Consider the following 26,320-nt stretch of genomic DNA (forward strand, 5'->3'; position numbering starts at 1 on the left):
TTGTTTTGAAAATTACTTATATAAACTAGTTTTCTTTGTTCAGGTGATTTATTTTCTTAGGAGAGAGAGTGCATCATGATTTTTTCCCATTAAAACAAACGGGGTGTTTGCTCCGAGGATGAAAAAGAAAAGAAGGAACAGCGAGGGCAGCGGCCACATGCAGCCTACTTGCAGCCCAAACCACATGCCCATGGATAAGGCCATTAAGAAGTTCATCATTCAAAGCAGTGTAGAAGCCGCAGCTGTCAAGGACATTTCCTAAGCAAGATGTCGCTGAAGCCTCTGTGCTTCCTGGGCTGTATGTGACACCGCCTGACTGTGTGAGCTGTGCCATTCGCAGCGAGGCAGTGCAAAACCGATCTCATGGAGCTCAGAAGGACCGAGCACCCCCACTGCTCAGCTGTTGCCCCGTCCTGGATGGTAAGCTCCAGCAGAGCAGGACCCCTTCTCTGTTCAGTGTAGATGCCCAGACTCCTGTCGGGCAGAATTTCCTGAATGGGTGAGTGAGGGAATCCTACCCCGTGGCCTGATGGCTGTACACAGCTAGAGAAACAGCCAAGCCACAAAATCACAAGAAATAGCCCCTTCTCAAGGAAGTGCATTCAGCAGTGCCAGGAATGAATGGCAGATTTAGAGTCTCAAGACCTGAGTTTGAGGCCCAGCTCCCCCACTTCTGTGTTGTGTGAGTTCGGATGAAATACCACTTTGACCCCTGGTTTCCTCAACTATAAAACCAGGTGATTTGCTTAGATGAACTCAAAGTTTCCTCTATGATCTAAAATTGATTTTTCAGAAGCACTGTGGTGCAGCAAAAATGGCTACAAGCTGGGGTCTGCTTTGTTTTGAATCCTGACTACCACTTACCATGTGGGTGTCCTTGGGCAGGCTCCTTAACCTCTCTGGGCCTCATTCTCATCATTGGATAGGAGGAGCAAGTAACAATTTATACCCTATAGGTTGTTGTGAAGATGAAATTAGGTCATGCACAGTACCAGCACATGATAAGCCCCAAGTACGCATTAATACTGTCATCATGCATGGTCTCATTTGATGCTAACCATAGCCCTGTGAGAGGCCCAGCCAGGGGTATGACCCTTGGACAAATGGGGAAGGCTGGGGAGCAGACAGGGCAGAGGGAACCTGCTCAGGATTTTTTTTCTCTACCCTGCCACTTAACCACCATATGTGGCATTTGAGGGGCATGCCTCTGCTTAAAAGACCAATGAATGCCAATTTCAGGAGAGCAGAAAATCTAGCTTGGGTGTTAAAAGATGAGGATTCCAGACTCAGCTCCCTGTTGGCATCGTGGTGTGCACAGATGGGAGCCCTGACTGCCGTGCCGGGGAGGCCTAAGGGTGGACGTCCTCTGCCCGCTGTTCTCTGTGACCTAGGGCATCTTCCAGAGGGAAGCCAGGGAGCTGTGCTGCAAACTAAGCCCAGCCCTGTGCCCCTCACTGGCGTTCAGCTTCCTTGTTTGTATAAAAAGGGAGGTTTGTGTAGATCAGGGGTTTGTCAACATTCAGAGAAACCGTGTGGGTCTCTCTCCTCAAAGCAACTGCTTTAATATATTGCCTTCTGCATTAGCCTTCTATTCAGGAGGAAAAGAAGTTCTCTCTAGAGCGAATGTCCATTTATAGGAGAACAGGGTACAGGGACGTTATTACAACATTATCCTCCACCAAAAGGAAGCAGACAGTTAAGTGTAGAATATGGGACATTCTGCAGGACAGCTGACCCCGTTTCTGCAACAAGTCACTGTCAAAAAAAAAGGAAGGAGTGAAGACTGCCATAGATTAAAAGAAATTTGAGAAACATAACAACTAAACCTAATGTGCCAAACTAAAATCAGATTCAAGTAAATCAACTATTAACGATATTTTTGCAGCAACGAGGGAAATTTGATTAGGGGCTCATTTCACAGGTTGGATACCCGGAAAGCAGCCTCAGACTTAGTCTGCAGGGTATTTACTGGGAGTGCCCTTGGGACGGAAGGGAGGAGAGAGAGGAGGTAGGCATGGGCAGATGGAGTAGTGGAGCAGTGATAAGCCCAGGGACAGCCTTAGCTGACCTTAACTAAGGTACTGAAATGGCCTCGGAGTTGTCCTGTGTTGGGCCAAGACAAGCATCTTTTACACTTGGACTGTTCATAGCAAACGGGCCACCCTGGGAAAGCAGCCCCCTTCAGCCAAGGCAATCCCGAAGGGGCAGACACACAGTTTTGTCTGCTGCCAGTACTCAGCGGCCAAGGCCACGAGTCCTTCACGGAAGAGGGAACTGAGCAGCTCTTCCCAGCACCCACCACAACTGGGTATGTGATGATAGCAAAAAGGACTTACTGTTCCTTTCTTTGCACATGATAATGGTGTAAGAAACGCCATGTTTCTTTATAGATGTATAATGAAGGAGTGAAGTGACATGTCTGAAATTTTCTTAGCTAAGAAATATATGAAAAAGTAAAAAAAGCAAAGAAGGAAATGTGACAAAATCTTGACATCTGAATCTGGGTGATGGGATGAGGAGACTCGTAGTATAATTCTCTACTTTTTGAGAATGATCATATTTTTAAAAACTTTAAATAAACATATGAACAAAAATAATTCTAAGCAAGCAGATGGATGTGGTATTAAATCTTTAATTGATGTATATGAAAGCTATAGCATTGGTTTTAGCTTAATGAATAATTTTTAGGGCCAAAAAAAAATGTCTGAAAACCACTAGATTATGTGACTGTGTGAATGTGAAAACCTCGTGGCTGACGTTCCCTTCATCCAGGGTATGGACAGATAAGGAAAAAATCATACGGACAACACAGATAAGGAAAAAAAAATGTGGACAATAAATAAGTAATGGGGGTGGGGGATAAAAGGTAAAAAAAAATTGGGTAGATTGCAATACTAGTGGTCAATGTGAAATAGGGGTAAGGAGTATGGGATGTGTAGGGTGTTTCTTTTTCTTTTTATTTCTTTTTCTGGAGTGATGTAAATGTCCTAAAAATGATCATAGTGATGAATACACAACTATGTGATGATATTGTGAGCCATTGATTGTGTACTTTGGATGGACTGTACGGTACATGAAGGTATCGCAACAAAAATAAGGAAGAAAACCACCTACATAAGGTATAAGCTAAATTTTCTTCCAGCTTTCAAATGCTGTCTTCTGTTTCTCACGAGGGTGCTTGGCTTTCCAACCGCCTTAGGTGATATCTTCCCAGGAAGGGTGGGGCTGCGCGTGTGTGTGTTGATTCCCATTTGTCCTACTGGATGCAGCAGGACTTGGATGCAGGTGCGCCCCCTACTGGGCCAGGGTTTCCCCCATGCTGATTTCCTGCAGCTGCTGCAATCAGACAGAAAAGAGAACACACCAGGTGAGAGGAGGCTACAGGAGGCTTCTTCTCTGATCTTCTGGTTTGGACCAAGAGTTGCAAACTCAAGAGCTTTTGGAAGCCAACATAACCACACATGCAGAAAACAAGCCAGGTGTTAGGAGACTCGGGGAAACCAAGAATATTTCAGCTCACAAGCATAATGGCAAATGGCAACCAATACTTGGTATCAATGGCTGGGAGACAACAGGGAATGGTGGAGAGTGTGACAAACTGGAGAGAACTCTCATCTGTCCCAGCAAAAGGGGGTGGTTGCCACTTAGCTCCAGTCAATTGTTGACATGCAGAGCTGTAGACATGTAGAGCCAGAGCTACACAACCAATAAAAGAAATGTCTGGAATGGGGGTGGAGGTGGGGGGTCAAGAGAAAAGGGAACAGACAAGTTCTGTTTGGTTCCTGAGAGCAGAACTATAGCCACTCGGTTGAAGCTTTAAGAGAACAAATTCAGTTTAGTATAAGAAAGAGATTTATAATAGTAGTGCTGAATGAGTTTGCCATGTAAGATGGGGAGTTCCCCATTATTGGTAGAGTGCAAGCAAAGGCTCCTGATGGTATACATGGGATGCAAACATCAGACAGAAGGTTGGAAATACTACCTCTACCATTCATTCCGACCAGTTATTCTAGGTTTTCTCCTTTGCCCCTAGGAAGGGGCCTATGTCCACAGCCTTAGAATTGAGGTCTGTCCTGTGTTTGGGGATGGGGTGTGTCAGCTTGGGATTCTCTGCTGGGAGATGCAGAGCATCCCTCAGCCTCAGCCTTCAGAACCAGGCTCTCACTAACTGTGTGACTTGGCCGCCATAGCCATACATAGACTGGGGATGATAAGTCGTTGGAAGATCTGAATGAGAACATGTGTGGGAGACTCTGAGGCCAAACCCAGACACTTTGAGCTCCCTACCCTCCCCCTCTGTGATGGTTCGAAGCTGTTATGTATCCTGGAAAAGGTCATGTTCTTAAAGCAAACCCATTCTTGTGGTGTAAACCTGTTGTGGGTGGGTCCTCTTGATTAGGTTATTTCAGTTGAGTCCTTTATAGGAGAATGAAGTAGAAAGAACAGAACTGAAAGAGAAGGACACACACAGAAGCTCAGAAAGAAAGCCACAGATGGAGAAGCCAGCAGCTGAAAGCAACGAAACCTGGGAGAGAAGAACCAGCAGACGCTGCCGTATGCCTCGCCATGTGACAGAGGAGTCCAGGATTCGGCAGTTACCTGATGATGCCTTGATTTGGACATTTTTCACAGCCTCAAAACTGTAAGCTTGTAAGCTAATAAATACCCATTTTAAAAGCCAGCCTACTTTATGGTATGTGCATTTCAGCAACTCACCAAACTAAAACACCCTCCCACACACCTTGCTTGGCAGCCTGGTGTTTCTGTTTCTCCTCCTCCAGCGCTTTCATCTTGGCATCATACTCATCAGCAAGGGCCTTCCACTCCTTGCGGTTGTTGGTGATCCCATCCAGCATGGGGGTGATCTCCTCGTGGAAACGGGAGAATTCCTGGAAGAGAACGAGCCTCTGGCACAAAGGCACGTGGGAGGGTCAGGCTCCAGGGTCAGCGCTAACGGGAAGGCCCAGTGGAAACTGTCTGACGTTTCAATGAGTGGCCTTGCAGGTAGCAGACTTCCCGTCACCAAGCGGAGTGCAAGTGACAGTGTGGGGCTTCAGAGCAGTACAGTCACATCCTTCTCCTGCTTAAAGCCCTCCCATGGCCCCTACTATCCTTCAGGATGAAGTTCAAATCCTTTAACAAGGTTTTCGAGCCCCTCCATGAACCTGTCCTCTCCTGCCCTTCACAATCTTGAACCCTCCAGTCGCTCCAAATCTCCTTCAGTTCTTGGAGTGTGTCCTTCTTCACCTCAGTTCTTCTTTCCCTGGAATACTCTACCCTCCCCTCTTTTACCTGTAAGTCTCCATTTAAACATTGCCTCCTTGGGGAAGCCTTTTCTGATCCCTGTGAGAAGCTCCCAGACCCCCTCCCTTACACTTCTCACTTCATTGCAGTGGATCCCTCTGCCTGTCTCCCCCAGAGGCTGTGAGCCTGGACAGGACAAGAACTTGGTCTGTCTAGTTCACTGGGGTAGCCCTGGCCTTCTGCAGCATCTGATGCACAAAGATACTCAGTAAATATTTGTTGAATGAAATTGGGATGTTGTGAAGATGATTCTTAAGATCTCTTCCAACTCCTAAGGATAAAAATAATGCCTCCTTTGAGCACAGCCCAGAACAGTTCGTCGAAGCACTTTATCTCCTTTGATCCTCAAAGATTCCTGTGAGGTGGGGCAACAAGATTCATCACTCCTACATTTTTTGGGTGAGGAAATCTAGATCCAGATCCAAGCAGACTTGCCTGAGGTGAGAACAGTAAAGCCAGGGTACACTGCAGAGGACCAGCTGGAACCAAATGCGCTCCGTGCTGCCTGAGTTTGAGTCCCAGCTCTGTCACAAGTGCTGTGAGCTTGGGCAATTCACTAACAGAGCTCAGCTTCAGCCAGGAAATCAGGACAGTGTTAATACTTACCTCACAGGGTTGTTGTGATAACTCATGTAAAGCACTTAGCCCAGTCTCCCTCATTTGATAATATTACTGACACTGATAATGGAAAGTAATCAGCTACTCTGCTCCACTGATCAGAAGACCTCAATTAGAGAGTGTTATATCAGGGACCCACTTGTTCCTTCCCCTCTGGCAGCATTTACCCTTCTCTTTCAGGAAGAAGTGTCGCAGCTTGCACAACAGAAAGAGCACTGGACTGGCAGTCAGGAGTCCTGGCTCTAATCCTGTCTCATGGTTGACTCAGTGACACTGGCCCCATCATTTCTCATGTCATGGCCAAAATAAAAATTAAAGATGGAAGATGGGTGGTGCACAGATATCATGGATTTAAGGGTGATGGGTTTCTCAAGAGGGGGACTTAAAATTTGAACAGAGCCAGATTATCTTTGAACAGAGCTAGATTATCTTTCAGCAATTGGGTGACTTTGGCCTATCATGTTTCTACCAGCCAGAGAAGTTAGGAGGGCATGTATCTACTCTGCTTCCCAGCTCCCCTGTCTGAATCCATGCTTAGCCATTAGTTCCAGTATTTGTAGATCAACTAGGATGTCCCAATCTCCAGGTTGGGGTCATACAAGACCCCTTAGAGCTGTTGTGGCGACCAAATGCCATCATTAATGAGAAGTTCTTTGTAAAGTGTCACCCACCGGTCACTTGCCAAGGTATATTATTGCTAACATCCTTGAGAATCTTGGATTTATCAAAGACATGTTGTTGGGACTGAGGAAGAAAGGGGCCTACCTTGTAGACAAAGGTGCATACAAAGTCAATGAAGCCGACCTGAAGCTTGGGGAGTTCATCAGCCTTGTTTCTGTCCATCATGGGCTGTGATGGGGGAGAAAGTTAAATGCACTCAGCACCTCCTGACTTGACGCAGGATGAGGGACCCCATCCTACCTATGAAATATTCTTGCTAAAGAAAATTGAACCTGAAACTCATCAAGTCTCCAGATCTAAACTGACAGTTCATGTGAGATAGAGGAACATATTAAATCACACCATAAGGGTGCAAATAGCCAAATCTAGAATGTGGGAAGCTCTACACATCAAAGACCCAGTTTCTTCAACAAATGGAAAAAAGGGGGGAGGGGTTGCTACTACTGATTAAGAGACTTAAGTGACATAATCAGAAGCAGTGTGGTCCTTGATTGGACCCTCATTTAAGCAAATCAGCTCAATTGGTTTTCTTATGGAAAATAGAGATTGGGTATTAGATGACATTAAATAATTATAATTTTGTGTGTGTGATAATGGTATTGTGGTTGTACGCATGTATGTTTCTGTGTTTTGAGTTCCTTTCTCTTACAGATACATGCTTACTAAGATATTTACGGAAGAAATAACATAATGCTTGGGATCTGCTTGAAAATAGTCCAGCAAAAAGGGGGAAAATGCATTGTGGGATATAGATAAAACAAGAACAGTACACTGCTGCTAATTGTTTAATTTAGCTGATGTGTTATGAGATTAATTATACTGTTCTCCTATTTTAAAAAGTTAAAAAAATATAAAGAACTATAAATACATCGGCCCTTACTGTCCATGTTCATAGCAGTTACTTGGCCCTCGCAGCACTCCATTTCCCTTGGCTCCAACCTAAGCCTAATGCCTTCACCCAGCATCCTCAGTCCACATTCACATGTCTAGTCCATCCCCATATTTATAGCTCTGTCCCCAAAATGTCTCTCCCCTTACTCCTCCTCTCCAAACTCACCTCCCTTTGCTGGAATACTCTACCCTCCCCTATATTTCCCAGCTCTATCCTCAGGGCCATGACTAAACCCTCTAACTGATCTCCTGTCTATAGTGTTAAGTTGGCTGACTGTCCCAGCCAAGTTAACATTTGGCACGGATAGGCTTATAGCTTAACGAGATCTCCACTCTGCTCTTTCTGTGCTGTTACAATGGGGCTAGAAGTGGATTTATAGACTGTTGGAACTGAAATAGAAATCTAAACTTTAGTGTCCACTTGTCAATCTCTATCATAGTGAGTTGAGGATACACACCTTAGGGCAGAGGTCTCAAACTTCAGGGGGGCTTGTGTAAAGCACACATTGCTGGGCCCTGTCCCAGAATTTCTGATTCCGTAAGTCCAAGATGGGGTCTTTGAATTAGCATTTTTAACACGTTCTCAAATAATGATGTGATGGTGGTCTGGGGACCACACTTTGAAAATCACTGCACTAGGAAAAGGTCATCTCTATGCTAAGGTCATGCATCTCTAGTTCAGGGTAAGGTCACATCTCTCCATCAGGGCAAGGTCCTAGCTCTCCATCCTGGCAAGGTCCCATCTCTCCGTCAGGGCAAGTTCCCATCTCTCCATCAGGACAAGGTCCCATGTCTCCATCAGGGCAAGGTCCCATCTCTCCATCAGCCCATCTCTAGATCAGGAGATCACGCATGCCCTACATCAGGCTGATGCTCCCTTTACTCACAATGGGATTCTGCTGCAGCACTGTGCGCTCCAGGTCACCTTGCTCCCAAAATTCAGCAGCAACCAGCAAAGCTACCTGCAACAGATACCCCCATGGAGTCAAAACCCCAGTTTCAGTCCTTCTACCCTTACTCCCACCTACATGGGTTTTCAGCTTAAAAAAAATAAATAACTCCACCCCTGCCACCCCCATCCCATTTTGTTGTCATCATTGGAGAGATCCTAAAGTGATTCCCGCATCTTTGCAGAGTAGGATGGAGCAAAGCTGGTAGGCTCTGGAGCTGGGCTGAAAGAGTGCGAGTCTCATCACTGGATGGTTCCAGTACAGAGATTTCCCTCCTCCGGGGTTAGAAGGAGCTATACCTTGCTCTGTACTTCCCAGGGCTTGGTGATGGCTGAGAGATCACAGGCTGTCATCATCATAGCCCTGTGCACAGAGAAAACCATCCATCAGTCCTGAGCCAGTTAAGGCTAAAAGAACTGGTTCATTCCATCTCTCTCTCCTTTTTCTGTCCCCACTTGTAGGTGACCTCACCCCACTGTGAGGGAAAGAGTTACTTCCCCATTGCATCTAGGGATCTGGCTTTGAAGTCAGAGGGTTAAATCCTGCCCCTGTCAATTATCAGAGGTTTAACATTGGGCAAATAAATCAACCTCTCAAGCCTCAGTTTCCTTGTCTGTAACAGTAACGGCCCTTTTCTCAGAGAGGGACAGACAGAATTAAATGTGGTGATGGATGTAAAAATCTTAGTTTAGTAAATATGTGCACAATAAATATAAATAATTATCATAGCCAGATATTGGTTTTCATTACGTACCAGGCAGTATTCTCAATGGTTTATAAACATCAATCTCAGATAAATCTCATCGCATTTTCAGAGTCCCTTCTCTCCTATATAGCAGAGTAACATTTCTCAGCACTGTTCTCATCGTTATTCCACCCTAAAGAGACTTTTGAGACATTTTTTTCCCTAATTGCTCCCCCCCCCCCATAAAATTGTAAGACCCCTGCTAGGCTACACATTTGTTTATGTGCTGGGACCCTTTGGAGGACCACAGGCCATTGCACTAAGATTTTTTTCACTCTCCCGTCCCCCCGAGAACCACTTTTTGTCCCCTTGGGAGAGATAGCAACCCCTTGACAAGGTGTGGCTGGAAAGAGGCGTGACCTCTGTCCCTGCGGGAAGACTTGCGTTAGGATTAGTGGAAGGAATAGGGAGGAAAGCAAGGATCCAAAGACACACCTTGAAAGGCATCTCACACAGTGTAAGACAGAAAGGGGGGAAACAGGGACAAAGAATTGTTGGAACAAGACGGGGGGGACGGGATTTGAGAAAGCATTTCAGAGGCAGAGAGCTTATCAGAATGAACACTTGGAATGGGAATTCAGTGCGAGGTGGTGCGGGTGTCACGATCTAAATTGGGAGTGTAGGCTGTATTCGTTCAGCTGTGGAGAGCTATTCAGAGTTTGGGCTCTCCTCATGACCTTGGGGGGGACTGGGTTGCAGGAAGTTGACCACAGGTGTGGGAGAACAGGAAGGAGAGAGGGGAGAGAGGAGGGGAGACGCCGCCCCACCCAGGCAGGAGGTGTGGAGGACCTGACCTGCAGCCATGCCCACCAGCTGGGGGAGCGCCTCGAGGTGGGGCCAACCGTATTTCAGGGCAGGGGCTAGAAATGGGAGGACTCAGAGAAGCCTATCTTGCCACCTGGATGATGTTACAATTAATCAGGGGTATCTGACATAACATAAACTGGTCTGGAAGGTCTTGCAAGCTACTCATGAAATACAAATTTAAATAAAATCTTTAAGTAAAGTCCCAAGAATTCCTTAAGTAAATAAGCTTTTAGAAATGCATACATTTCTTTGCATTAACTTCAAAATATGTTACCTGTGCTTAATGCTATGTGCTGTAGACATTTTTTAAGCTTATAACAAATAGGGCAAGCAAATAAATGCTTAACTGTGCATTTAAGAGTCATTGGCTCCCTGTTCCCTGTTAGTGTCCCCATTTTGAGACCACAGGCCTGGCTTCAGGAGAGAACTAGATGCTTATTTTCCTTGGCAAGAAGGATTCATGTGAAAACCACTCCCAGTCAAACCTTGGGGAAACACACCCAAGCATTTTATAGACAAAGATTTAGTATGTACATTGGATGGGTGTGGGAGTAGACAAAGACTTAGTGTGTACATGGGATGGGTGTGGGAATAGACAAAGATTTAGTGTGTACATGGGATGGGTGTGGGAAGGGCACCTGAACAGCAAAAAAAGCCAAACCAAAGCTCTAGATCCCAAACATCAGGCACTAAAATTTACTTCAGCATCCTTCCCTGTACATACTCTGGGCCTGAGGTGCCATGACATTTATAGAGACGCTCGCAATTGCTCAAGGAACACAGAGCAGGAAAAAAAAAGTCATCACAATATTGTAAGGGTGATAGCACAAAGAAATACAGGGTACAAAAAAAAAAAAATTTCCTGAAAGCAACTAGCTCAGCCCATGGGGCAGAAGAGAGGTGAGACCGGGCCTTGAGGGATGCATAAGAGCTCTCCAAAAAGATCAGGAGAAAAGGATATAGTTAGAGAGGCAGAGAGGCACAGTAGAGAACATGGGATTGCCACAGGGCAGACGGCCATCCAGGAGGTGGACCACTGGGAACTGCCATTTCTCTATCCTTGTACCTGTATATATGCTAGACACTGTGAAGAGGCTGTGTCCGCCTGCTACCTGCTCTTGAGAGCTCACAGACTTGTTGAGGAATCACAAGAGAAACTTGTCCTAGGTAGGTCTGGGAAATCAGGGAAGGCTTCCTCGAGAAAATGCCCCCTGAGCTGATATCTGCAGGAAGTACAGCTCTTACATGGGTAAAGAAGGGATTGAGATAAATACATTCCAGGCAGAGAGAACATCAAATGCCAGGGTCCAAGTATTAGGAAGTCTGGAACATTCAAAGAACTAGGGGCTAGGCAGGAGCTCAGGGAGCAACTGGGAGAACAGATATGAAGAGGCCTAAGGGACAGGCATGGCCAGACCACACGTAGCCTGGGATCATGGTGAACGGATGGTCTTCATGCTAAGAGCACAGGGAAAAGCCACTGAAGGTCTGAACAAAGGAGACATGGTCAGATTTACATTTTATGAAGATCACTGGTTGCTTCATGATAAGGGGACAAAGACAGAAGCAGGAAGCTATTGCAATACCGGGACAAGTGGAGGAGGTGACAACAAAGAGAATTGTTCAGATACACACGGCATTGAAGAACTGTTACCAGGACTTGGTGACAGATTAGACATGCAGAGTGAGGAAGAGGCAAAGGTCAGGATAGAAGCGAGTAAAGGATGTATGGCTATAATGCAGAAGAGTCAAGTTAAGTCATGAAGATCTCATATGCTAAGAAATTTGAACCTTATCTTCTTGGTAGGTGAGAGTCATCAAGAGGAAGCGATAGAATTTAATGGGAGAACACTGAAATTCCATGCAGGGCTTTGGGATCCTGGCTCTTCTTACTTTTGTTTTATTTTGTTTTGTTTTGAGGGCAAGTGACTTAATGCGTTGGAGCCTCCACTGGTTCATTTGTAAAAATGAGATAATCATATTAGGTTGGATCTTTTGAAATTCTAATTTTGTGGGCCAAAAGCAGTCATAAGTCAATCATTTCATATGATTCAATATAATACATCAGTCCTAAGGGTTATTGCGAGCTGATTTGTTAAGTGTACACAAAGTCCTCTTCTTCATCATCTTTATCACATTAATGATTCAGGTTCACCCTGTGTACAGAGTGTGGCTGACCCAAGCAAGCTCAGCTCTCACTCCTCTTGCCCATCCTCAAGGCAAATGTCTCTTCCTCAGCTCAGCTATGAAGCTCAGAGGCACCCCTTCCTGACCCCAGGTGACCTCTGAAAGCATTCCAGTCAACCTCTACCCAGGTGTCTCAGGATGCTTTCAGACCCCCCTGGAATTACACCTGCCTGGAGCCTGAGAACGCTGTGGGAGTGCAGGACTGGAATGGAGTGATGAGTCCCAGGCCTTGATGGCCCCTTAATGGCTGTGTGACACTCGGTAAGTCACTTTGTCCTTCTGGACCTCACTTTCCTCATTTGTAAAACACTACACCAGGGGTTGGCAAACTTCTTTCCATAAGGGGTCAGATAGTAAATATTTTAGCTTTTGGACCATATGGTTTCTATCACAAGTACTCAATTGTGGCGTTGTGATGCAGAAGCAGCCACTGGGAGGATATGTAAAGACAGGCTGACTTGTCTGTTAGGTAGAGTTCTGAGTGCCCACGATACTTAAACAAAAAAAAAATTTTTTTAGAGAAGTTGTGGGTTTACAGAAAAACGATGTGTAAAATACAGAGTTCCCTTATATCACCCTACTATTAACACCTTGCACTGGTGTGGTTCACTTGTTGCAACTGATGACAGCACATTTTTATAATTGTACTACTAACCATAGGCCATAGTTTAACTCAGGGCCCACTGTCCGTGTTGTGCAATTCCACGGATTTTTTTTAAATTATATTCTAGTAACACACACACAACCTAAAATTTCCCTTTTTTAACCACATTCAAACACACAATCCAGTGGTGTCAATTATATTTCCAATATTGTGCAACCATCACCACCATCCATTACCAAAGATTTTCCATTGTTCAAAGATGCTTTGAGGGCCCATGAAAATGTTTAATTTTAGCTTCTTTTACGTCCAGAAGAAAGAAAATGAAGAGTGATTATATAATAATAAATTCAGCCTGGATAATATTTGCCTTTATACCAAGACAGCTATAAGACATACATTTTTATGATGCAAGGAACCATGAGGGCAAAAGTGCCCAGGGCCCCATGAGAGTCATACTGCAGCCTTCTGAAAAGGAAAAAAGCTTTATGTATGGTCACTGAAATTTAAATTTCGTAGGTTTTCATGCGTCACAAAATATTATTCTTCTTTTGATTTTTTTAAACAGACACCAGGCCCCACAACCCCAGCATTGGAGGATCTTCCAGCTCTTCTTTAGATAGACTGTCAAGAGTGAAATCTGGAATTAAATGGAGATAGAAAGGGTTTGACCAGGAATGGGAAGTCACACCCTTGCTCTAGAGTTAATTTCTCAACCCTAAAGTAAACATACAGAAGTAGGGTGACCCAAGGAATAGCCTCGTAAGAACGTCGATTGGTTTAGGGCACATCAGAGGTGAACTGTGAACCTTGGACCAGAGGGAGATCAGGGACATGAACACTCCCGGACAACCAAAGCACACCCCCTACCGCGAGCAGTGCTGCGCAGAGCTCTACGTAACGTCAGCTCAGCCCCCACAGCAGTCCAGAATGTAGGTACTCCCATTAACCTCACTGAGCAGGTGAGGAAACTGAGGCACAGAGCAGTGAAGGAATCCGCCCAGAGTTATGCCACCAGCAAGTGAAAGAGCCCAGAACTGAACCAGGCTGTCTGGACAAAAGCCCAAGCCAGTAACAGCTACTCTCTATGCAAATGTAAAGCAGCTTGAAGTGTCCATCTAACCACCTCAAGGACGGAGCCCGAGACAGCAGTGGTTCTCAGTGGGGGGGGGGGGGGGGGGGGGGTGAGTGCCAGGGGACATTTATCACTGTCTAGAGGCATTTTTGATTTTCACAACAGGGGAAAGTAAGTGGTTACTACTAGCATTTAGTGGGTAGAGGTAGCCATCCTGCAATGCACAGGACAGCCCTCTACGACAAAGAATTATTCGGCCCCAGATCAGTAGTACCGAGATCGAGAAACCCTGCTTCACAGCAATTGTCTTGAAAACTTTTTCCTTGACTACCTGTCAAAATAATTTTGAGAAATGCTTGCCTTCTCACATGCAACTTTAAAGTTGACATCTGAAAATTTACATCTTATGATAAATATTTGCAAAAGTTTAAATTTATATCACATTATAAATATTAAAATGTTAAAATAAAATTGTTTCACCATCCTTTAAATAGAAAAGAATCTCAACAGCGTGCAAATTTGGTACCAGCCATCATCTCGTCATCCATTTAAAATCACAAGAACGAACTGTTTCTTAAGAGTTTGGAATTTGGCGTTCTTCCTTTTTCTCCTTAAATGTGTATTTCTATTCTATTTCCCCCACAGAGTTTTTTGTTTTTTGCTTTACTTTTTTATTGTGTAGTATAACTTATAAACAAAGCAAAGAAATAAAAAAGCAATAGTTTTCAAAGCACTCTTCAACAAGTAGTTACAGGACAGATCCCAGCGTTTGTCATAGGCTACCATACCATCCTCTCAGATTTTTCCTTCTAGCTGCTCCAGAATAGAGGAGGCTAGAGGGCTTAAATATTATTTTTTATCACCATAATTGACTTTTTTCTTTCTTTTTTGTGAAAAATAACATTTATACAAAAAAAGCAATAAATTTCAAAGCATAGCACCACAATTCGTTGTAGAACAGATTTCAGAGTTTGATATGGGTTACAGTTCCACAATTTCAGGTTTTTGCTTCTAGCTGTTCTAAGATACTGGAGACTAAAAGAGATATCAATTTAATGACTCAGCATTCCTATCCACTTGTTAAACCCTACCTTCTCTGTATAACTCCACCATCACCTTTGATCTTTCCATCTCTCTCTTTAGGGGTATTTGGGCTATGGCCAGTCTAACTTTTTCATGTTGGAAGGGTCTGTCGATAATATGGAGTAAGGGAATGGACCTAGCTGATGTCCCGGAGAGGCTCAGCCCTTATCTGAGACCCATCTGGCTCCACAGAGTTTTATCCTAACATAAAGTGTGTGTGTGTATGTGCGTGTCTGTGTGTGTGCGTGTGTGTGTGTGTTTTAAAGCCCTTCACTCACCCGTTCATACTTAGCTGCAATCACATATTTACATTCATTAAAATTATACAATTAAAATATTTTTTCTGTGACCATAAGCCTTCAAGTGTTAAAAGTTCTTCTTTTGGATTAATTATAATTATTATCAGTGTACAAGTACTCATTTTTATAAATAATTATTAAACACTCAAAGTAAACATTTTTTAAAAAATTCATCCCTTAACGGGATAGGATGGGCTATTTTTTCAATTAATTGACATATTTCTTATTGTTAGACAGATTAGATTCAGCAACCAATTTATGCCCATTTTTCAGTTTTATGAAAAGTACTTAGAAACTTTGGGGATGGAAGTAGTTTTATTATAGCAATTCTTTGAATTCTTCTAGGTTAAATATTAGAAATCATACTGTGATCACTATTCTGAATGATCTATCAGCTGAAAATTAAACTAGATTCTTCTTCCATTTCATTGAAAACAAATATTAGAGTCATTCACTTTTTCAATTTCTGGGTAGTATGCCATAGAGATTTGGCCAAGACTTCTCATATGGCTTAATAATTAATATTATACCTATGACACTTTCTTATAGAAGTGCCTTGGTTAACTCAATATACTCAGAATGGGTTAGGGAAGTTAAAACAAATTATTAATCTTAACATATTGTTCTAATGTTGTATTTCTGATAAAATGTTTTTATCTCATAATAAGTTTTAACTGTCTCATCAAAATCTTAAAGTTGCAGATTCCACTAATTTATATCATGGAAATCTTTGTCATAAGACCTGATTGGAAAAGTCAGTCTTTGTCTACTAAAACAGCTAAATCACACTTATTTGGGGACGATTCTTGTGTATTTATTTCTCAAAGGAATTTTGGAATCAGCTTCCTAATTCCCTCCAAAATAACGGAGTTGCTTTCTTTGGAATCACCTTCAATGAATAAAGAATGAAGACCAGACCACTTTCTAATATTAATTTCTCCCATCCAAGAACAGGGTGTTCTTTCCACTTATTCAAGTCTTCTGTGGGGACCACCTTGAAATGTCCAGGGTGGCAGCTCCTGGCCTATTTGGGAGCAGTCTGAGGGAGGCCCCTTGTGGAACAGGTCATGCTGCTTCCCAGGATCAGAGGACCTGTTTTGGAAGCCTGGTTGGGTAACTACAGGGCTGAGGGAGGACGACTTGCCACTTGTCCCAATCCCCAATCCTGTCGCAGAAGCTTCTCCCTTCTCTTGTTACAGGGACTTGGAACATTTGTGACTTAATCAAGTCTCATCTTCATAGAAACATCTGGGAGTAAAACAAACTGCCAGGTGCTCCTTTGGGAAGTGGGTCAGGCTTCGTCACTGGAGTCCATCACCATCACTGCCCAGGACCCTCCCAAGAGGAGCAGGGTGGGTCTCCTGTTCACAAAAACCCTCAAATTTATATTTTTCACCCCATCATCAATTGAATTAAGTCATGAAAGTATAATGAAAGAACTGAAAGAAGATACCCCATAATTTAAATTTGAGTCCTATAATTTAAAAAAAAAAAAAAGAACATTTTCATTGTTCCAAAAAGAAAACACTGCGATTTTGTATTGACCATGTAACTTTTTTTTTTTTTGGCATGGGCAGGCACGGGGAATCGAATAACCATGTAACTATTTTGTGAATAGCGCAGCTATATTGCAGAACATTGCCATATGTTCTGCAACGCAAAAACAAAAACAAAACCACTAAACTAAACCCAAAACACACACCAAAAAGCTTATATTTTGAGTGCCCGATCGCTATCACTCAGATCATAATAATGCTCTACATTTTATCAACAAGTTTAAAGTTACATCACTTGGCCACCAAAATTCTGAATTTTATGACAGAAATCCTTCAATTATTGTATTTTTTGTGCACAGAGGAATAAATATATATATATATATATATATACCATCTTGTATTTTTTAGTGCCAGAGTGAAGATTAAACACATATCTCATTTTTGGCCAAACTTCCTTTTTTCACATAAGAGGCCCCCAAAATGGTGTTCCTAGACTCCCCTGATGGGGAAGGCTTCCCAGGGCTCACGGGAGCAGGGTTTACTTCCGGTCTCAACTCACATAACGATTTCCTTCCGGGTCTGCTCCAGCATCATGTACCGCGTCCAGTCCTGTTCCGACTCATACGTCTTAGACTCGTCCACGATCTTTTGAAACATTGTCCTCTTTCTGCAAAACACACCGGTTCATGAAAGGAAACCCGTCTCAGGGCAAAGCAGTGCCTGGGCTTTCTACGTCAGTTTTGTCTCAGATGGAGGCTTGTTAAAACAACAGAATTAACAAAACAAGGTTCAAGAAACCTAGGCCAGGGGCTGAACACCTAGGTTTCAACTCCACCTCTGCTGCTGATTTGTTGTCTAACAGCAATAATAGAAATAAATCTATTTATTTATAGAAATAAAAGAAATAAATCAAGTCTGCACTGTGTCTCCTTTTCTGGTGGCATGGCCGGAATCCCTGCCCTGGCCCTAGTCGTCCTCTGTCCTGACCACTGCAGGGAGAGGGGAGAAGGCATGAGGAGGAGGGGCCTGGCCAAGGACAGAGGTTTGCATCATAAGCAGGATGGGAAAACACTCCTAACTGAAATATAAATGGCTCCAAAACCTAAGTCATGAAATATACCAAGTCTTGATGACTCTCTCCCCCTTGGCATCACTTTCTCATGTGTGTAATGAGGATGGTAATGTCCTACTCACACAGTTGTGGGGACATGTGATGTGCCTGGTGCCTGGTGGATATTTGATCAATTGAAACTATGACTACTGTTATTATTGTAATCATTGTTATTATAATCATTAAAATGAGAAGAGATACCCACTTGAAATACAGGGCGAGGTCTGTGGCAATGATAGCAATGTCCATCATGTGGATTGCATGGTCGTGCTGCCTGCGATTGAGGTTTTGAAAGATATTCAGGCTCTAAAGAGAAAACCAGAAGAGTGATGTGAAAAGTGATGCTGGCAGTGCTACTGATGGTCACCCCAGATGACAGTGCAGGATCCCGGGCTGTGGGAAAGAGCACACCTAGTCTTCTTGTAAGCAGGGGGTCTCCCGTCCAGGCCCCAAGGCCAATACAGAGGGCTCTTGTCCTACCTCATCTCTCAGCAATGTTTTGCCAAACTCCAAGTGGTGTCTTTCCAAGATCGAGGACCCGTGGAGCTTGGCCAATGGGTTCTGGGATCTAAATGAGAAAGAAAAAGAGAATTTCACCATGGAAGGGGCAAGATGAAGGTTAAAGACATCATTCAAAGGGAGGATTGTAAGAAGATGGCAGAGTGGGAAGCTGCAGACATCAGTTCTTCCACCAGAACAGCTATTGAACTGGCAGGAACTGTCGGAATCAATTATTGTGAAACTGCAGAGTCCGGGAGAACACGTGCAGCATCCAGGGCAGAGCAGGAAGAAGATGCTGGCAAATTGCAGTAAATACAGGTGACTTCCACCCTCGGGGCAGTGGCTACCATTCCCCATTGAGGCAGGCAGTGGAAGGGTCCTGCGGGGGCTGGGGTGGGATATAAAGACCTAGCTCTTCAAGCTCCAGGGGTGAGTGGTCCAACCACTGATCAATGCTTTTGATCAGCTGCTTCAGCTCATCCAGCTCTGAGGGTGGTCATTGTTCCCAACCCCTGGCAGAAGGTGGTTATGAAGGTACGACAAGACCATGGTTCAAAAGTTGTGCTTCAGGGCATGTGTAGAATGTAAGTTCTGTAAGGACAGGGACTGTGTCTGCTTCGCTCACCACTTATTAGGAGCATTATAAATACATGGAGCAAGAATGAAATAGGATCACTTATTAACCTCTCGGCTCAAATTAATTGAGCAGATGTGGCAGGGAAATGGAGACAAAAGGGGTTGTATTAGTTTCCTGTTGCTGCTGTAACAAATTACCACAACATAGTGACTTAAAACAACCTACATTTATTATCTTACTGTTCTCAAATGTGCCTTCTGGAGGCTCTAGGGGAAAATCTGTTTCTTTGCCTTTCCCTGATTCTAGAGGCCGCCTACATTCCCTGGCTTGTGACCCCATCCTCCATCTTCAAAGTCAGCAGCACCACATCTTCTCTTCTCTCTGATCTCCTGCCTCACTCTTATAAGGACCCTTGTGACTATATGGGGCCCAGCCAGATAATCCCAGATAATTGCCCTAATTCAAGATCATTAACCATACCTGCAAAGTCCTTTTTGAATGTAAGGTCACCTCATTCCAGGTTCCCAGGATTAGGACGTGGACAACTGTGGGGAGGCCATTATTCCAGCTACCACAGGCACACACCCGATCCCTGGCTTGGGCACTACCCAGAAGGGCAGGGGGCAGCGGGCAGCCGTGGGCAGCGGGCTGCACTGCGGGACTCCCCCTTGGCCACTGAGGTCTGTCTGGTGCCATTCAGAGCTGGGTGATGAATCCCGGGGCCCGGAGGGTGCTGGTGAGGGCTGACTCACTTCATCTGGTAGAGGTTGTTGGTGCCTCTGTGATCAATGTCGTGGCAGAAGGCAGCAGTGACCATGGCCAAGGCCTCCAGGTCTGTGAAATATCGCTTCAGATTTCCGGTCTAGATGGGCAATCAGAGGTGCAAGTCACTCTTCCCTTAGGGGAGGCTGGGAGCCCGGCTGAGAGGGCAGGGAGGGCCAGAGCTTGCTCACAAGGGACTGAGCGTGGCAGTTACGCCGAGCTCCAGAGGGTGATGGGTGGTTTGCCCAGGACTGAAGGGTTTTCTGGACACCTTCAGTGCGAAAACTAGGACTGTCCTGGGCGAAAAAGGACAGTGGGTCACCTTCCTCCTCAGTGACTCTGGGCTAGTCCTGTCTCCCTGTAGGTCTTGGTATCCCGATCTGCACACTAGGAGTGGAGGGTATTAGGCTGGTTGATTTCTGAGAGACTTGCAGCTGCCAGGTTTTAGGATTTGGGGAGTTTTTGAACTTGGCCAGCCTGGCAAAGCAAACCTTACAAACCTGGTCTACCAGTTTAAGCATGGCCCAGAGGAATTTTTCCTGAGTCTCCTTCAGATACGTAACTCCCTGCTTATGCCTGATGTTGGTGCAAAGGGATAGGGGAGAGCTCTGGAGATGTGTTGCTCACTCTGGGACCCTGAGAAATAAATCAAGTCTGCATGGTGTCTCCTTTTCTGGTGGCATGGCCGGAATCCCTGCCCTGCGCCTAGTACATCCTCTGTCCTGACCACTGCAGGGAGAGGGGAGAAGGCGTGAGGAGGAGGGGCCTGGCCAAGGACAGAGGTTTGCATCATAAGCAGGATGGGGAAACACTCTTAACTGAAATGTAAATGGCTCCAAACCCTAAGTCATGAAATATAGCAAGTTATGTCCATCTAAGCACACACAGTAAAGCACTGTTTGTAATAGTGAAAGATTGTCACCAACCTCCGTGTCCAACAATAGGGAACCGGCAAAGAAATGATGGTGTATTTAAACAACACAATACTATACAGCCACAAAAATATGTCATAGAAGAACGTGATTGGTATATTTTCAAATGAAGAAAAGCACATTGCAGAATAATATTTTTCCATTGGTTATAAGCAAAATAACTATATATGTATATATGTGTATGTTTGTGAGCACGTGTGTGTGTACAAGTATGTCTCTATGGTCTCAGAAGAAAATAAGGAAGGACTTATGCAGCTTTCTTTCATTTTTTATTTTATGTGTCTTTCTGTTCTTTGACCTTTTTTACGCTAAGCATGTACTATTTTTTGCATGATTTTCTACAAAGCAATAGACAAAGAAGAGCAACGTTGCCACTGCTGTGTAGGGCCCACAGGGACTCAGCCAGCGTGGCAGGAGCCCCCAGCTGCCAGGGCCCCCCAGCCCTCCCAGCCCGCCATACCACCAGCAAGGAGAACATGGTCTGCCCCACGTTGAAGCCGTGCCGCCAGTTGTGGTAGGTGATCCTGCGGTAGCCCTTGCTCAGGGAGTACATGAACCGTACCAGGGCCTGCGAACACACGCGCATCAGGGAGGCAGCTTGCACCCCGCCAGGCGCCCAGGGCCCCCCACCTGAGGCCCGAGCTCCTGCAACCCCGTCCTCGTTGAACCTGAAGGTGGGATCTAGCAGTAGATGCAGTCGTGTGGTGAAAGCACTTTGCAAACCGCTAAATGCTTTGAAATTGGACACTGTTGTTATGCAACAAAGTAGAGGTGGGTCGTTCCACTTATTCCACTGACTGGCCTTCATCAGTTATTCCCAAATGGTGCCCTGTAGAGTTAGTGTCTGGGAGAAGCTAAGAGGCACTTTAACAGAGGAAAACCAAAGGACTCTTTAATCCAGTGGTTCTCAAACTTTAGTGCACATCAGAACCACCTGAGGGTTTATTAAAACACAGCTTTTCTGATACAGTTGTTTGTGTGTGTATGTAAGAGAGAGAGAGAGAGAGAGAAAAGGAGGGAGAATTTGCATTTCTGATAACTTCTCATGGGGTCTGATGTGATCTGGGGCAGCGCTTGGAGAACCACTGCTTTAATTAAACAAACCTGGGAAACCCTGCACAACACGCTGGCATCCCTTCAACCCCCACCTCCGAGATTCACAGCACACATTTGGTAAGGAATCCCGCAGGGGAAAAAACATCCTGTTAAAGTTGGTTTAGCTCACATTTCCCACCCTTCTGTGACTCTAGGGTCCTTTTTGCATCACATCTCTTCATGGCCTTCAAAACTTAATACCCCAGAACCTGCTGTGAGAAACCCAATGCTTCTGGGTACTGACCCCCAAATGCCGCAGGTCAGAGGAACCGCATGCATCTTTCCTGATAAATAACTCATATGTGCAACCTGACTAGTGCTTTAAATCTTAAAAGTTGGGGGTAAATCCTTTTTAAGGTAGTTTATAGATTAAGACCAAAAAAAAGGAAAAGGGAAAACAGAGCAGTTTGTTTCGACCTCACCTCTTGTGGAATGTGAAATTTTTCTACCACTTTCAGGTGATAATACATCCGAATCCCACATTTCACCAAATCCAGTTCTGTAATGGGCAAGTCACTGAAGTGGAATTTATTAATTTCATATTTCTCTGTATCCGGCAACTCTGCTTGCTGTATAAAGAACAGAGCCAGCTGATTAGGGGATGTGCAGCATTCCTGTGTCTCTCCCCAGCTCACCCAGCCCTGACCCCAACCTGGCTCTGCTGAGAGGGTCACAGCAGAGGGGAGGCCAGCAGGCTTTGCAGAGGAACCCCGCTCTCGGGCAGCGCCCTGTGGTGGTTACACATCAGGGACAGCAATTCCCTGGCTCAGCTCACCAGAATCTCAGACAGCTCCTCTTCCTCACACTCCCACGGCTCCTTCCCGTACACTTCTCTGGTTTTCTGACAGGATCCGAAGGAGCAGAGGGAAAAATAAATAGGTTACTGCAGCTAACGCCTGAATACGTCTCCAGTTCTCCATTTCCAATGTTGTCCTTCCTCCAAAGTCCTTGCAACAGAACCTCTGAATCAAAGAGGTTTGACCTTCATTGACAAGCAAATTCAAAGTCATGGATGGACTTTGGAGCCATGGAGAACTGCATCCAAATCTGAGCTCTGCCACTTACTGGTGGTGTTATTTAACAACCATGAGATTCAATTTCCTCATCTGTGAAATGGGGTTAATGAAAGAACTTAATTGGTGGATTAAATTAGATTGCACAGTGTAGACTGTAGACAGTGTAGATTGCACACGTGTGTATATGTGTATATATACAACAAAATTAAATAATGCACATAAACCACCCAGCACAGTGCTTGGTGCATATCAATCACTAAAATAAATTTATGCTGTTATTGATATTTTTATTGTTATTATTACATATTGGGTAATTAGTGAGTTGGCCATGTTCTTGGATCTTCCTCTCATTTGCTGCGTGACTTAAGGCAAGTTCTGTCCCTCTTTGGGCCTATTTCCCCATGTGCCAAAGGAGGCAGGAACCTGGACCCAGTTACTTGTTTCTGATTTCTAGACTCAGAGCAAATCCATTACCTTTTTTTTTTCCCCTGGGCAGGTACCAGGAATCAAACCTGGGTCTCCAGCATGGGAGGTGAGAACTCTGCCTGCTGAGCCACAGTGGCCCAACCAATTATATTGTATAAACTTTTTATTATTTTTTTGCATGGGCAGGCACCGGGAATCGAACCCGGGTCTCCGGCCTGGCAGGCAAGAACTTTGCCTGCTGAGCCACTGTTGCCTGCCCCCATTACATTTTCATTAGTTCACTGAAGCTGTGCCTTCAAGGGCTCCACGCATTCATCTCTTGGCTGAAATTACACACCAAGCCAAGCAAACCATGAGGCAATTCATCCAAACTGAATGTTTTCTCCTCTGCATTGACCAGTTATTAGGTTGAAACAATCCAATTTGGTGTGATTTCCTCCCAGCTTAAGAAATTGGCTTGTGTAGCTCCATCTTGTAAGGCTTCCAAGCCAAGGTCTTAGCAGCTCAGAGAGGCATTATGTACAATGCTGCAGGGCTACCTCAATATTTCTGGAATCGTGATCTCTTTGAGATCCAAATCTCAAGAATGATGTATCACTGAATTTCACATACCTTTGAAGATGTCTGTTCCTATTTCCTATCTCAGATCGGATTCTCCTCTAGAGCATCCCTGATATACGATCACCAGTCTCTGCTTGGATAACCCTCATGATGGAGTACTTATTACCTACTGAGGTAGCCCATTTGTAAGAGTGACAGAGAATTTGCTCATTATCCTGATAAAGATTAAGAAGGACCTATTTATTAGATGGGTGATTTGGGGACAAGTTACTTCCCCATTCTGGGCCTCAATTTGTTAATCTCTATAATAGGGATAGAACTCCTTACTGGGCTGTTGTAAGCATCAAACAAGGTCTTGAGTGTGATGTTATCACACTATGCAAGGACTCCCTATTAGCATCTAACTCCACCTGAACTACTTCTTTGCCCAGCAAACCCATCTGTGATCTAATCAGTTCTTTTAAGTGAGCTGATCTCACCACTATGTGATGGGTTGATAAGATGGAACCTCCTTTCAGAGGAAGGGCTGTGGTTGAATGACTCATTCCCAGCACCAAGTCAGCCTTGAGTGGAGTGAAAACTAGAGTTTTTAGAGCTGTCAAACCAAGGTCTGATCCCAAGACTGAGATGACCCAGCAAGGGACAGCTGTCTCACCAAACATGCAGAACAGCTATTATGTACCACTCTCTGGTACTCATCCAAACATCCATCCATTCATTCGACTTTGATTGAGAGCCTGCAGCATTTCCATGCTAAGTTGGAGCAATATACTGTGAACAGACCCCTACCCAATTCCCACCCTCATGGAGCTTCAAGTCTAGCCTCAGTCGACCACATTTCCATGGCACAGTCTCTACTAGAGTAGAAGCAGGTAAAGAATATTACCCACCAGGATTTTCTGGATTTCTTCATTGTCACACTTCACATGATATTTTACCATGTCCTGGAAAATATCCTTCCTGTTTTCAAGTTTATTCATTGATTCATAGGTATCAGGATTTAGGACAGACCAACCCAGGAATTGAGTCAAAGACTGAAAGAAAGAAAGGACAAATCATGGATGGAACACCAAGATTTGATTCTGACTCAGTAACTTAGGGCAAGGCTGTTTAAACCAAGCTTCGGTCCTCTCACCTATTAAATTGATTTGAGATACTGTATGCTGCCCACCTTGCAGAGTTGTGAGGCCAAGATGAATTAATGGATATGAATGCACTTGAAAAACCATAAGGCACTACCTGTATGTAAAGTGTCATTTTTATGAGTAACAATTTCCTAAAAAGGGAATATGGACTTCTCTGATATCTTGTGGCAGTGCAGAAGTGAGAGTGAAGAAAGTGGATGTTAAGACTGAGCTGAGGATAGTGACAACAAAGGGCTCCCCATCCCTCCATGTGACTGGGGAGAAACACACCAGGGTCCCACCACCCAGTTCTGGAAGCCTAGCTTGGCAGCAACTTGACTCTGAATCATTACAGCAAGAGACCTCCTAGCAAACCATACCTCCATGAGGGTCTCATCCATTTCATCAAAGGGTTTGCCATCTTTACGATTGTAAAACGTGGCCACCCCAACAATTTCTTCCTTCTTGTTCACAATAGGCATAGAAAGGACATTTTTAATGATCCATCCAGACTCATCCAGCGGCTCTTTCTATAAAGGAAGCGCCAGATTAGATTTTTCCAGGTGCCAGCTTGCAGAGGCAGCTGTGATGGTTTTACACTGTGTCATGACCCTGGGGAAGACCTTCTTGGCTGAGAGGAAGCAGCAAGAGGACAGAGATTATTGGATTTTGTGTGGTTTTAGTCACCAACCAAATGCCATTCACAGATAACCCATGTGACTGGAGTTCTGTAAGGTAGCAAGCCATGTTCTTTTTGTCCATAAGGCGCCAGGACCAGTATGTGCCAGGCAGTGTGTTATGTGCTAGGGATATAATGACTGAACAAAAACAGCCCAGGGAGATAGCTTTTCTTTTTCAGATATAAGAGTTAACTGCAGGAGGGCGCCCACGCCCCGCAGCGGCCGGCCCGCCCGCCCTCCTCTCCCCTCTTTGTCCGCCGGCCTGGCACGCGGCGCCCACCCTCTTCCCCCTCCTGCTCCAGCGGCTCTCCAACCACCACCGTGCCCTCTTCCGCCTTCACCGGCTCCTCCGTCACTGGCCTCGACGGCCTTGCCACCCTCATCTTTCCTCCTCCAGAACAGCTACTGGGGGAGTGGAGACAATACAGAGCAGCTCCCGGAGCCACGACGGAGATCAAAGGGACGGCGTACCCCATCCTGGAACGGCTGACTGTCTGGGAGAACCAGCTCCGGTGAGATCACCGAGGGGCGCGGGCTTTCCTGGGCGGGACGGCAAGCGGCCGGAGTCCCTCCCTTCCTCCTTCCCAGGCCAGCTGGCAGAATTGGGCAGGCAGTCCCCTTGGGCCGTGGTGGCTGGCGCCCCCACCACGTGAGGCCCCCCGGACCAACTGAGAGAGTTGGGTCGGAAATCCCCAGACTGTGGAGAACGGTGACCGGGGGGTCCCTTCCAAACACGTGACTCCCCGGTCCGGCTGGGAACAGTGCACTCTCCTGGGCTGCGACAGCTGGCGCCCTCCC

The 26,320-nt window shown here is 45.1% G+C and overlaps 1 protein-coding gene across 1 annotated transcript in view; it reads right to left on the reverse strand.

Moving 5' to 3' along the window:
* Positions 1-2,947: 2,947 nt before the first annotated feature.
* Positions 2,948-26,320, reverse strand: part of PDE6A (phosphodiesterase 6A) — a 78,840-nt gene continuing 55,467 nt past the window's right edge. The window contains exons 9-22 of the mRNA XM_077138074.1: positions 25,223-25,372; positions 24,609-24,752; positions 22,491-22,556; positions 22,138-22,284; positions 21,081-21,188; positions 19,679-19,788; positions 18,329-18,416; positions 18,054-18,154; positions 17,297-17,404; positions 8,744-8,807; positions 8,382-8,456; positions 6,688-6,771; positions 4,742-4,889; positions 2,948-3,336 (exon numbers count right to left, since the gene is read on the reverse strand). Coding sequence (XP_076994189.1) covers positions 3,257-3,336; positions 4,742-4,889; positions 6,688-6,771; positions 8,382-8,456; positions 8,744-8,807; positions 17,297-17,404; positions 18,054-18,154; positions 18,329-18,416; positions 19,679-19,788; positions 21,081-21,188; positions 22,138-22,284; positions 22,491-22,556; positions 24,609-24,752; positions 25,223-25,372 — 1,473 coding nt within the window. The 3' untranslated portion in view covers positions 2,948-3,256. The remainder of the gene's footprint in view (positions 3,337-4,741; positions 4,890-6,687; positions 6,772-8,381; positions 8,457-8,743; positions 8,808-17,296; positions 17,405-18,053; positions 18,155-18,328; positions 18,417-19,678; positions 19,789-21,080; positions 21,189-22,137; positions 22,285-22,490; positions 22,557-24,608; positions 24,753-25,222; positions 25,373-26,320) is intronic.

Source organism: Tamandua tetradactyla, chromosome 20, assembly GCF_023851605.1.
Source record: "Tamandua tetradactyla isolate mTamTet1 chromosome 20, mTamTet1.pri, whole genome shotgun sequence".
In the NCBI taxonomy this organism is placed as follows: domain Eukaryota; kingdom Metazoa; phylum Chordata; class Mammalia; order Pilosa; family Myrmecophagidae; genus Tamandua; species Tamandua tetradactyla.